The sequence below is a fragment of the Dendrobates tinctorius genome, unplaced genomic scaffold (genome assembly GCF_039654945.1).
Source record: "Dendrobates tinctorius isolate UK_male_01 unplaced genomic scaffold, ASM3965494v1 ptg000098l, whole genome shotgun sequence".
In the NCBI taxonomy this organism is placed as follows: Eukaryota; Metazoa; Chordata; class Amphibia; order Anura; family Dendrobatidae; genus Dendrobates; species Dendrobates tinctorius.
The window spans coordinates 30,859,331-30,873,299 of NW_027361766.1; the positions used below are offsets into that span (position 1 = coordinate 30,859,331).

The 13,969-nt window shown below is 42.8% G+C and overlaps 1 protein-coding gene across 3 annotated transcripts in view; it reads right to left on the reverse strand.

The window, feature by feature from the left end:
* The window catches only part of PLXNA2 (plexin A2), a 389,564-nt gene that overhangs the window by 101,740 nt on the left and 273,855 nt on the right, over positions 1-13,969 (reverse strand). For all 3 annotated transcript variants that reach the window (XM_073587292.1, XM_073587293.1, XM_073587295.1), the window contains exons 6-10: positions 13,712-13,835; positions 7,656-7,809; positions 6,670-6,766; positions 3,470-3,584; positions 796-996 (exon numbers count right to left, since the gene is read on the reverse strand). In XM_073587292.1, the coding sequence (XP_073443393.1) occupies positions 796-996; positions 3,470-3,584; positions 6,670-6,766; positions 7,656-7,809; positions 13,712-13,835 (691 nt within the window). The remainder of the gene's footprint in view (positions 1-795; positions 997-3,469; positions 3,585-6,669; positions 6,767-7,655; positions 7,810-13,711; positions 13,836-13,969) is intronic.

Below are 13,969 nucleotides of genomic sequence, written 5' to 3' on the forward strand. Positions count from 1 at the left end.
CGGTTCTCAGAGTTCTCGTGAAGCTGTCACAAATAACAGTCCAGGTCGCTGGACTGGGTCTTGCAAATCGATTCGCACCATCTCCCTTTGCAAGTTATGGGTCTGAAAAACGTGTCTTAATATAATCTGCTCCTATTTATTATCAAGGCAGAACAAAAATAAAGTCAGCACAGCAAAAGCCTAATCTCCACTCAATTTGTTATCAGAATTGCAGACAGAATAAAAAATGTGGACCATGCAAACATAATTGAAGACAAAAGCATGGGCGGCTGTACGGCGTGCTGCACCTATACAATAAGAGCGCCCCCTGCGGCTGTTTGATCAGAGGAAGCGTTTACTTACTCCTATGGCTCGGCGTCTGTCTCCTGCAGACCTTCTGTTGCACCGCCAGAAGCAACTGTATTAGGAATTCTATCGAGTCGGCGTGAGCTGGGGACTCGCAGAGGCAGATAAGACTTTCCCGTTCTGCTTTATCAGCCTGCTGTAAATTAGCTTTTTGCTTCAACCCTTTTGTCAGATTGCTGTCTTATTCCACCAAATGACCCCCCGCAGGCTGCGACAGGGAAAGGCCAGATAAAGCGTTCCATCCTTTCGAAGTAGCATCCCAATTTACAAAAGCTTGGGTCATCGTGGCAGCACAACAACATTATTCTGCTTTTACTATAGTGGTGGATTAAAGCCGCTTTTTCCTCGTTTGTTTAGAAAGTAAGTAGCAAGCCATCATTTGGTCAGTGACTTCAAAGAACTGCATGCAGATGGACCGCCATGTTGTCGTCCTTCAGCCAAACCACTTACCGAACTGTTCTGGCACTGGACGCTGGAGCTGTTAAAGCGCAGAGCCGGCATCCGGTGTAACACACCCTGTATATTCAACACGCACTCGTATCCCCTCTGGCCCGACTGCGGTTGGGGCAGATTTCTTGCCTTCAGAGTAATTGGCTTCACCTCCCCAACTGGGATCAGGATTTCTTCTGTGGGTATTAACTGTGGGCAGTCCTGCGGCAAAAATATCATTATCAACATCTAGAAATACTAGCAGTGAAAAATCTTTGGTGCCGAAAACTAGAACAAAAGATTTCACAATGTGTGACACTTCATTCCCAGATCAGGGAATGGGATAAACTACACAATCTGTAAGGATAAATCCTGGACATCCCCTTTAACCAACAGACTATAAGGAGTGCTCTGCTATATGAAAAGTCCACTGACTAATTCCCATTTTTAACCACATTGACTTCACTGGCTTACGCACTGTAGGGAGCCCATATTGTACATTTTTTAAAAGACGGGTCTATGAATCAATATTGCAATAAACCTTCTTAGCGTTTGCTTCATTAATCAGCGATGGGTTTGCTTCCGCCAGCTCTACAAGACATGCATTATCCCTGTTTCTGCTCCCCAGCAGTAGTGATAACTGGCATTCGGCAGCTCCGTCCTCCCAGAGAGAGTTGCGCATATATACACGGCGTGGTTAAACAAATTTCATTACTTACTCGGCTAGAGTGCTGCTCATATGCAGCGTAACCCCAGAGAAATGGACCAATCCATCACAGCTTTTGCCACTAACCTCTAGTAAGTTAAATAACAATATCACTGGGATAACAAACACGCATTATGCAAATACGCTCGGCTTTCTAAATCTCTTCTGTAGCCATCTCCGGCGCCACGTGTGGTGCTACCGTCTCACCCCGGCACTGCAAAGTAATCACCATTTCCACTGTGATAGAAAAATCGCTCTGGTCTGTTTCATGACTACAATAAATATCTTACAAGTACGGACCCCGTCTCATTGAAAACACAATCGACCTGCAGACAACATCATAAGTAGTGATGAGTGAGTATACTCGTTGCTCGGGTGATCTCCGAGTATTTTGGCGTGCTCGGAGATTTAGTTTTTATCATCTCAGCTGCATGATTTGCGGCTGCTAGACAGCCTGAATACATGTGAGGAATGCCTGTTTGTTATGGAATTCTCTCATGTATAGCAGCCGTAAATCATGCAGCTGCGGCGACAGAAACTAAATCTCCGAGCACGCCAACATACTCGGAGATCACCCGAGCATGCTTGGGGAGACCCGAGCAATGATGCTACTCGCTCATCACTAATCATAAGAGCAGGAGAAGACTTAGACTAACTATTAATTATATTCCGCCTCATTCTGGGCTTAACAGATCAGTGGCTGGTTCTACTTATACAGTGCCGCTTATCTCTGAGTTGGACCACCCAGTAGGCTGTTAATTCCAGATAGAGCAAGGATTAAAAAGGATAACCAAGATTAAATATCATCTGTTCCTTGAATCTCTGCTGATTCTGGATTTGGAAGTCCAGTAGGTAGCCCAACTCTATAGCTCACAAGAGTTCCCTGCATGATTATGCATACAGAGAAAGTTGTCACTAAGTAGGACCGCCCACTGGACTCCTCAAAAAATATTACCCAAACCCAAGTGCCAGTAATATCACTGCTTACGCTCTGTAAAAGCATTAAAGAAGACCTTTCGCAAACTCTTCCGTTATGTACTGTAAATAGCTCTAGGAATGTAGATCATCATGTTCCTTTTCTCCTCTCCATTGTGAAGATGCAGGGTGCCAAAATTACTGGTTTATTTCAAAGTGTGTATTTTCGACCCTGTATGCTTCTGCCCTATCATAAAAAGGCAGCACCATAGCCTGGGAAAGTATACAGTTGTGAGAGCGGAGGCCTACATCGGCATCAGGACAGCCAGCAGAGGAAGAATGTCATAGGAGCAGATTCACTATGGGTAAGTATTAATCGACTTCCCCTCTACAATAAGCTTTGCTCTGATACATTTTATAGCCACAATATTTAACAGTGTGATGACCCCATTTTAGTCTCCTATGTCAACGAGCTTTACTACAAGTTAACAACAGAGAGAGGGACGCTGATTTCACCCCTTGATTAAGAGTAGTATAACTAGGAGGGGGCACAAATCACCTTCCTCATTATACTGATATATCTGCTTATTGTCCTAGGTGATAGGTGCCTTATGCCCCTCATTACACTGCTTGAAATCGAGGGGTGAAATCAGCCTCCCCTCCCCCACCCTCAGCTACATTTGGGGTGGTGCTCATTGCCATTGGCGACTTATATCAGGCCTGCAAAGTGATAACGATAGTAGCCATCAAAATGATTATCAGGACAATGCATGTTTTATATGGAAAGGCGATTTGTAATACTTACCCGTAGTGGGTCTGCCATCCGGGGTCCGCAGCTGCTGCATTATAAATGGCTATAATATACATTCCAGCAGCAATATACAGTTCATAATATGACAGTATGGAATGTGAATGGTCCACTTTAATAGAGTAGGGACAACGATTTATTTGGCTCTGCCTAAACAACAAAGATGACAAATAATTTCACCAATATTGGCCATTAAAAATAGAATGGATAAACCCATACTGTACAGCTTATGTCTATCCAGGATGAAGAGAAACCCCTCATCTTACCTCCGAGACATTAACCCGGCCCTCCTGAAAGGAGCAGGTGGTGGGATCGTGGGTGCACAGGTTGCGATACTTGCACCAGTGACAGCGAAATGCACTATTCACACAGGACAAGCAGCTGGGGAGAAAAATGAGAGAAAAAAAAATGTCACAAACCAGAAAAATAATGACCACATGCAGCCAATACGCACATTCATATACTCATCTCCATATATATTTATAGAAAACCCAAGAAATACACAAGGCAAATGGCGAGAAGGTTTATTTTCAGAGACTGGTGTGATAAACATTCGAATGCGCTGACGGACAAGGAGATGATAGAGAATACAAAAAGCCCACCCAAAGGGCCTGGCTGGACAAAGGCACCTCCGCATAGCAATGACATCGGATTAAAACCACCCGGGGAACTGCTGAAGGAACGGATTGCAGGATCGGACACCGTCTGGTCTTCTTTTAGGGCTCTGCTTTCTTTTTAAGGTCTAATATTTATTTTTCCTTGCTAGCCGCAGAGGTTCGCAGGCATAAAAAAGCTGAGACATCTCTAGAAGCAGCCAGCTAGTATAAACAGCGGCTTCCTCTGCATATACACTGGACATGGCCGGGAATAAACAACGCCGGCTCCCCGAAGCCATATATGACTTGCGCTGCATAAACACTGCATCACATTGACATACATTAAATATACATATATTTGCTATTAGCATCTCCGGTTACACACTTGTGGCAAATTCCATCACTCAGTGCAGCCTCAATATTTATACCGGCGCGGATCTAAACACCTGACTTCCATACATCATGTTACTGTCGCTCTCCCTGCTCTGCCCTCCAACCTGCAATCATTAAATCACTGTTTTCTGGAATCCTTGTAAGAAGTCACCAACGTGGCAAAGGGAGCAGTGGCATCACTAACGTCAACATCACAATAAACAAGCATTAAAGAAGTAGGAAGCATTAAATATTATATATTGGTGCTATTACTATTTATTAGTACGCATTTGTCCGGATTGAGACAAGGATGCCAGGAAGCTCCGCTGAACTCCTCCTGGTACCGGCAGGAATCGTAGCCTTCCTCCCAGTGGTGGCAGAGCACTGTGTGTCCGGGGAGACTGAACAAGGATATCCCAAGATTACAATTTGGACTTTGAAGGCTGAATTCCCTATTATTACAAATTACAGCTTTCTCCGGACTCACCGGTGGGCGGCACCGGACGGGGCGCATGACTTTATGCATGGCACGCCGTGGTCGAGTCCGTATTATTATTTTCTTACGCATCAGACAAATTTTATTTTCCCCTTTTTTGAGCTGTCATTATTCAAAGTTTACCAGGGTATGTAATTAAATCTTTGCGCGATCAATTATATATTTGTGGGTGCTTAGCCAGCGGGAAACATCCTTTTCTTTCATCCATTAATTCTGCTCATTTGTACAGAGAAATGGGCTTTATCCATTGAGTCATATAACTCTTTATAACTTTGTCTCTCATTATTAAGTGAAAATCCAGCTAGAATATTAACCATGAGTTAGATGGAGATTTTTTTGGAAAACATGGCTCTGGGCTAATTCATTTTATTCTTCATTTATGGCAATGTTTTACAACATTATTGTAAATATGGTACAATAATACTAAAGTACCACTTCAGCGGCTGTTTTTAGCCCATCTGTTAGATATCAGAAATGTATGTTCAGTAGCTGCGTTAAATAATTAGTTATTTCCGTCTTCTGCCGTTTACAGCGCTTCTCCGCTCCTCTCCAGGGTCATGTGATCACACCTGTGACCAGCCGGTTCACACTGTGACACTGTGGACACCGCTAGTCACTTTCTCAATGTAAATCTGTGAGATTCAGGGACGACATTCTCATAGGCTTACACTTAGGCCTCATTCACATGTCTGTGTATAAACACGTACGCAAATAAAAATGGTACTGGTGTCATCAGTATTTTGGAGCAATGTGACATCAGTGTTTGGGTCCGTATGTCTGTTTTACCATCAGTGTTATCAGTACTTTTCACTGATGGGTAAATAAATAAATTATAACGTTTCTCCTATCCTTTGCAATGTTAAATATGGACAGCACCATGCGCGCTCTACGTGTTTTTTCATGGATCCATAGACTTCTATTGGCACGTTTCATCTGTAATACCAAAGAAAAATGGACGTGACATGTCTCCGTGAAAAAAACATGGATATGTGAACAGCTCCATAAACTATAATGGACACGTGCTGTATCTGTTAAAAGCAAGGATGGAACACGTATGTGCAACACGGATGTCCAAATGAGGTCTAAAAGAAGAACTAATGGTCCGCGGTGTGACAGGGCTGTGGCCACATGATACAGGAGAGGACCGGAGCAATGCTGGAAGAGGCAGCAGATGACAGCGAGCAGTGAGTATTCTCATGTATTCACTACTGATAGCTAAAGGATGGGAAATGTAAAAAAAACAACTGGTAACAATATTAGCACTAGCAATATTATTATGTCACAATATTTTACACAAGCATAATACTGGCATATCTTACAGACACGAATCACAGCGTAACCACGGGTCTAATGATCATGGCTGGTGGATCTATGATACTGTAGTAGTTTATGGTCTTATATCCTTTGTTGAGCTGGGGTGTGCGGCCATAATACAGGTACCTGTTTTACACTTGTGTGAACGCAACTTTATGCAAATATTTTATGGCCATCTCTGCCCATTAAAGGGGTATTCCCATCTCCCAGATCCTATCCCAATGTGTAGTAGGAGTAATAATAATAAGATGAGCAAATACGCTGATTCGCTTTGTCTCTTTCCTCATGTGCAGGCATTGCAGGACCTTAAGTCAGTGCTCCTTTGGCAAGTCTTTCCTCCGGTTTTACCGATCGGGTTTTCTGTATTTTATCAAGTTTGGAATAAAAGTTTCAGGATTTTATCATCCTTCATAGCTGGATTTTTTTCATGAAATAGGACCTTAAGTATCCATGGTTACGACCACTGATATAGTGAGTTAGTTAGCTAGTGGTCTATGAATACCTAAGGTCCTGCAATGCCTGCACATGAGGAAAGAGACATAGTGAATCAGAAAAACTATACTACATTTCTAATTGGAGATATTTGCTAATATTATTATCATTACACCTAGTACACATTGGGATAGGATGTTGAGATGGGAATACCCCTTTAAATGAATTTATAGCCCTTTTTGTTCTAAGTTCTTACAGTTGGTGCCCGCTGCAGTTGTAGAATTTGAAGTCCGTGCTCACAAAGGTCTTGCCGGTCTCTTTGGAGATTAGCTGAAGCTCCACTCCAAACCAGTCTAAAAGAAAATAAAAGTAATAGCAACAATTAGAGGAAAATAAACTGTATGTAGAAATATAGTTTTAAGTTCACTTTTCATAGGCGCTGATAGAAAAGTTCCAACCATTTGCCAAAATTCATAGACAGTCTCAAATGTAACGTTAATTGGTAATGGAGAATTTCTGGATTCTCCATGATCAAAAAACAAATGTAAGGCAGTAGCAGTGGTTCTGTGGCAGGGAGACGGCTTTCAGGAAGGCTTCCACCCTTGTGATCCTTATTTCCAGACTAAAAACACTACTATTTATATGGCCAATATACTGATTAGTGGAATTTATCTGTAATGCGATTTATACCTCTGAGATACGGCCTATACAAGGAAAAGCGATCTGGCCCCATCACACATATAAGCTAGTGCAGGCAGTCAGGGAGACACACAAAATGTCTAACACTATAGGAACTGATGTATAATGGGGGCACCCTGGGATTTCTGTAAGCGCTGCGCCTATTTCCTAACATCGGGAAATAATCCTTTTATTTCCCTGTCCCCTAACAAGATAATCTCAGCCTCTTCCTAAATAACAGGCTCCCCTCTGCACATAAGCTCCTAGGCATAAAGAAACCTCTTCCAAGTTGCAGGATTTTTCTGTTATGTGATTTCCAAGTGTCGGAGACTTACACTAAATCACGCTCTGGGAATTAGCTGCTGATTCCGTGTGGCAAGCTTTCCTAAAAGTTACTGTGAAAAAAATACGACTGATACCTCTGAACCCCCCATAGCTGTGCCCCTTGCTCCCCGTCAGCTACTTGTCCATAAACTATAGAATGGGGAATAAATACTTTGAGAAGCTCAGCAATACATCACATCTATCTGTCTTGCAATGCAATGAATGAATGTAAATTCTCACCTTGATCTGCAGGTATGATGGGAACATCTTTTGCTGCTGGGGAAATACAGACTATCCGATTGCCAGACACTTGTCCTTCTACCTGAGTAATGTTGCCGATGGAGCAAATGACACCAGCAGACAGATCTGGGACATCGCTAACTTCTAAAGTCAGCTAAAAGAAAATAGGCAAAATAGTAACATAAAATATGGAGTCACAACAATAAATGTACCGCTAGCTTGTAATCAGACGTCACTGAAACCTACGTTCACTATAGAAATGTCATCTAAACGACTTGAATCCCAACAGAAAATTGGATACCCCCATTGTAAGTCAAAGAGGTTTGCCATGGTGCTTAAAATGAATCAGTCATAGATGTCTTAGTTCTGTTGTGAAGGAAAGCCATGATGGCATGCACAAGTATGTGATAGTGCCCTAATATTTCATAACCGGAATAGCATAGCAGAGTTGCTACAGGTTGTGTGTGATAATGCAGCATAGCCCCATTTATTCCCACTCTCATAGATCAAGCTTGCGCAACATACGGCCTGTGGGCCGCATGTAACCGTCAAAGTATGTTGTGTGGCCCGCAGAGAACCAATGGACTCCGGTTCTCATCTCCCGATATTCAACTGTAATGGGGGCTTTCAGACGCAAATACAATTACACACTTCGGCGCTGGGACTGGAGTAGAGCAGGACAAAGCTCATCATCTCCTGCCCTGACCGGCAGTAGCGCGATGAGGTCATCACGGCACACTGTGACTTCATCACACTACTGCTGCTGTTGACAACGTCGCAGAGCTGAGTGGGCAAGGACACCCCAGAAAAGAGCTCCAGGAGGAGCTGGAGATTAAACATCTTAATGTAGGAGGGGGGTTGATGTTAGTGTGAGGCCACATTATGGGGCAACGGGGAAAAGGATTGTGAAGGAGCAACATTATGGGGCAACGGGGAAAAGGATTGTGAAGGAGCAACTGTATGTATCGGGCATGGTGTGTGGGGGGAATATTACGGAGAGAAGATGTGTGTGGGGGGAATTACGGAGAAGAACTGTGTGGGGGGACATTACAGAGAAGAGATGTGGGGGAATCTTACAGAAAGCAGCTGTGTGGAGGGATATTACGGTGAAGAGCCGTGTGAGGGGTAATATTATGCAGAGGAGCTGTGGTGGGGGGGGACATTACATAGAGGAGCTGTACGGGTGGACATTACGGAGAGGAGCTGTGAGGGAATATTACGTAGAGGAGCTGTTTGAGGTAACATTATGGAGAGGAGCTGTGTGGGGGAAATTACAGAGAGGAGCCTTGTGAGATGTCATTATGGAGAGAAGCAGTATGGGAGATGTTACGGAGAAGGACACTATGAGAGGGACATTACGGAGAAAGGTAGTGTGGAGGAATATTATAGAGAGGGGCAGTGTGGAGGAATATTATAGAGAGGGGCAGTGTGGAGGAATATTATAGAGAGGGGCAGTGTGGGGGAATATTATAGAGAGGGGCAGTGTGGAGGAATATTATAGAGAGGGGCAGTGTGGGGGAATATTATAGAGAGGGGCAGTGTGGGGGAATATTATGAAGAGGGGCAGTGTAGAGGAATATTATAGAGAGGGGCAGTGTGGAGGAATATTATAGCGAGGGGCAGTGTGGAGGAGCATTATAGAGAGGGGCAGTGTGGGGGAATATTATAGAGAGGGGTAGTGTGGAGGAATATTATAGAGAGGAGCAATGTGAGGGAATATTATAGAGAGGGGCAATGTGATGGAATATTATGGAAAGGGGTAGTGTGTAGGGGAATATTATGGAGAGGAGCAGTGTGGGGAAATATTCTGGAGAGGGGCAGTGAAGGGGAATATTATGGCGAGGGGCAGTGTAGGGAGGATATTTTGTGCAAAAAGCACAGTGAGAGGCAATTATTCAAGGGTGTAGCATGGCAGATACCTTTATAATGATATTTTTAATTTTAAGGGCACAATGTGAGGTTGTGCTGCTGAATACGGAGAAAAGGGAAGTCTGCAGAAACAAGCTTTGGGCATATAGTCTCATAATGGCACCTGTACTATGTGGAGACAAAAGGGATGTTCCTGTATGGCCCACTGTCTGATGATGGCTGGTAACAACAGCTCCCAGCATCTCCTTACCAGTGTTAAAGACATTCTGGGACTTGCATGTTTATGTGATGCAGGTGTACAGTTAGGTCAATATATATTTGGACAGAGACAACATTTTTCTAATTTTGGTTCTAGATATTACCATGAATTTTAAACAAAACAATTCAGATGCAGTTGAAGTTCAGACTTTCAGCTTTCATTTGAGGGTATCTACATTAAAATTGGATGAAGGGTTTAGGAGTTTCAGCTCCTTAACATGTGCCACCATGTTTTTAAAGGGACCAAAAGTAATTGGACAATTGACTCCAAGGCTATTTCTTGGACAGGTGTGGGCAATCCCTTTGTTATGTCATTCTCAATTAAGCAGATAAAAGGCCTGGAGTTGATTTGAGGTGTGGTGCTTGCATTTGGAAGGTTTTGCTGTGAAGGAAACATCGGTCAAAGGAGCTCTCCATGCAGGTGAAACAAGCCATCCTTAAGCTGCAAAAACAGAAAAAACCTATCCGAGAAATTGCTACAACATTAGGAGTGGCAAAATCTACAGTTTGGTACATCCTGAGGAAGAAAGAAAGCACTGGTGAACTCATCAATGCAAAAAAACCTGGGCGCCCCCGGAAGACAACAGTGGTGGATGATCGCAGAATAATCTCCATGGTGAAGAGAAACCCCTTCACAACAACCAACCAAGTGAACAACACTCTACAGTAGGTAGGCATATCAATATCCAAATCTACCATAAAGAGAAGACTGCATGAAAGTAAATACAGAGGGTTCACTGCACGGTGCAAGCCACTCATAAGCATCAAGAATCAAAAGGCTAGACTGGACTTTGCTAAAAAAACATCTAAAAAAGCCAGCAGAGTTCTGGAAGAACGTTCTTTGGACAGATGAAACCAAGATCAACCTCTACCAGAATGATGGAAAGAGAAAAATATGGCAAAGGTGTGGTACAGCTCATGATCCAAAGCATACCACATCATCTGTAAAACACGGCGGAGGCAGTGTGATGGCTTGGGCATGCATGGCTGCCAGTGGCACTGGGTCACTAGTGTTTATTGATGATGTGACACAGGACAGAAGCAGCCGAATGAATTCTGAGGTATTCAGAGCCATACTGTGTGCTCAGATCCAGCCAAATGCAGCCAAACTGATTGGTCGTTGTTTCATACTACAGATGGACAATGACCCAAAACATAAAGCCAAAGCAACCCAGGAGTTTATTAAAGCAAAGGAGTGGAATATTCTTGAATGGCCAGGTCAGTCACCTGATCTCAACCCAATTGAGCATGCATTTCACTTGTTAAAGACTAAACTTCAGACAGAAAGGAACACAAACAAACAGCAACTGAAAAACACCGCAGTGAAGGCCTGGCAGAGCATCAAAAAGGAGGAAACACAGCGCCTGGTGATGTCCATGAGTTCAAGACTTCAGGCGGTCATTGCCAACAAAGGGTTTTCAACCAAGTACTAGAAATGAACATTTTATTTACAATTATTTAATCTGTCCAATTACTTTTGGTCCCTTTAAAAACAGGGTGGCACATGTTAAGGAGCTGAAACTTCTAAACCCTTCATCCAATTTTAATGTTGATACCCTCAAATGAAAGCTGAAAGTCTGAACTTCACCTGCATATGAATTATTTTGTTTAAAATTCATTGTGGTAATGTCTAGAACCCAAATTAGAAAAATGTAGTCTCTGTCCAAATATATATGGACCTAACTGTTTATGGGGCTGCCCTAAAACTGCAATTGGTCACTGTACTAGGCATGGAGAGGTATTCATGTACTGATAGTGGTTCTGGCACTGCTTTCATGTACTGACAATGGTTCTGATCATGCAGCAGTCCATAATTTGCTTCATGTTAAAACTGGAAAATTCTCAAAATTTAGTTACAGGAAAGATGTATATCTTAGTACTTTGTTAGCCAGTAGATAGAAAAATATTCAGAATTGAGAGTCCTCAGTGGTTGATACCTTTTAATGGCTAACTGAAAAGATGGTAACACATTGCAAGCTTTCGAGACTTTTTAAGCTAAAAAACAAAGAAATAGAGACATCCCTGTATCAGAAGCCAATCGACCGTCCAACATACCTTAAATGGGACAGTTTCCATCCAAAGCACATAAAGAACTCTATTATCTATAGCCAAGCCATCAGATACAATCGTATATGTTCCAACCCCATGGATAGAGATGAACACCTTGGTCGCCTCAAAAAGGGCTACCATCCAAGAACAATTGAAAACGAAATTACAAGAGCCACCAGAATGTCAAGGAATCACCTGCTACATTACAAAGCTAAAGAAGAAAATAACCGGGTGCCTCTAGTAGTCACTTACAACCCAAATCTGGAAGTGCTAAGGGGAGCTGCACGGAAATTACAACCTTTACTACAAAAAGATGCCCGATTACAATCCATTTTTCCAGACCCCCCACTACTGTGCTTTAGGCAGCCCCCAAATCTAAGAAGCTTCATTGTCAGAAGCTTCCTGTCCTCTCCAACAGCTGCAGGAACCTTTCATTGCAATCAGAAAAAAATGTAAAACCTGTCCATTTATAATGACCACGGACAAGATAAAGATCCCCAATTCACATCAGGACTACAAGATCCCAGGTACTTTCAGCTACATTACATCTATTGTGGTGTACTTAATTATTTGTACTAAATGTCCAACAGGGGGTCTATATGTGGGGGAGACAGGGCAAAAGCTTAGAACAAGGATGAATTCTCATCGTCACACAATAAGAGAAAAAAAGAATGTATCTACCTGTGGCAAAACATTTTTGTATGCCTGATCATAACAACATGGATATGAAGTTACTGGTATTGAAAAGTAACTTCACATCCCAGAGAGAGAGAAGAGTCTGGGAGTTCAAGCTCATGATGACCTTTGACACTTTCAATGCTGGAATGAATGTGTCGCATGGATTTATGTCTTTTTACATCAATTAAGGAATTTGCTCCTAAAGGTACTGTCTCACTTAGCGATGTACCAGCGATCCCGACCAGCGATATGATGCGGTCAGGATCGCTGGTACATCGCTAAGTGGTCGCTAGTGAGCTGCCACACAGGCAGATCTCACCAGCGACTTCGCAGGGATCGGGGGTCACTACTTACCTGGCATACGAGGCGATCCTGACGTCCTCCCGCCCGCATCCACGCGTCGCTGTGGTCACAGCAGGAAGCCCAAAACGAAGCTGACGACGAGAAAGGGTCCAGGACGTTCTCGCGCGATCAGCGATAACCAGCGGGGGAGCGGTCGGAGGTAAGTATCAGACACACCGATATCGCTAGCAATATCGCTATAACGTCACAAAAACCAGTGACGTTACAGCGATATTGCTAGCGATATCGCTTAGTGTGACAGGCCCTTAAGACCTTTTGGAGGCATCACAATACATTAGGAGACCCCAATCAGAGGACAATAAAACATCCAGACTCCTTATCTATGAACTGGTCCAATATTTATGTTTCTCCCTCTCCCACAATGATAGTCCTGCTTCGCATCACTTGTCTTATCTATTGCATTTTTTCTGTGCTGTATTGTGTATAAATATGTGATTCTTGAGATTTTGTATTAGTCTATGCCTGATGAAGAGACCTGAGTAGTCTCGAAAGCTTGCAATGTGTTACCATCTTTTCAGTTAGCCATTAAAAGGTATCAACCACTGAGGACTCTCAAATTCTGAATATTTTTCCAAAATTTAGTTGTGAGGTTATGTAGAGGATTTATTTGAGTTTTTGCTACAAAAACTCAGTTTAAGTTTGGGCATGTTCACATTGATTTTTTTGAGTAGAAACTCTCAAAATCATTCTCAAATACTCAAAACTTGATTCATATTCATGTAAATTCCCCTATACATTTTTGCAGTCCTTTGGATTGGTTTAGTATGACAATGTGGCCTTTGTACCAAAAATATTTTGCACCCCTGCCATTGATAGATGATCACCCATCTGTCTCTTACCGGTAGACTGTGCTCTGAGACTGGTAGGCTGTTGGGCTGCACTGTAACCTTAACACACTGATCAATATTGCTTGCGAACCGGAATGGTTCCCTGGCACGGTCACATTTATCTTTTTGGGAACACCTGGGAATTGCAAATGTACATATTTCTTAAGTACATACTGCATATATAAGCATAAACCCAGTGGAAAAATACCCAACAATTTTAAAGTAGATCTGTAGCCAGATTTTACAATACATCCTGAAACATTGCAAAAT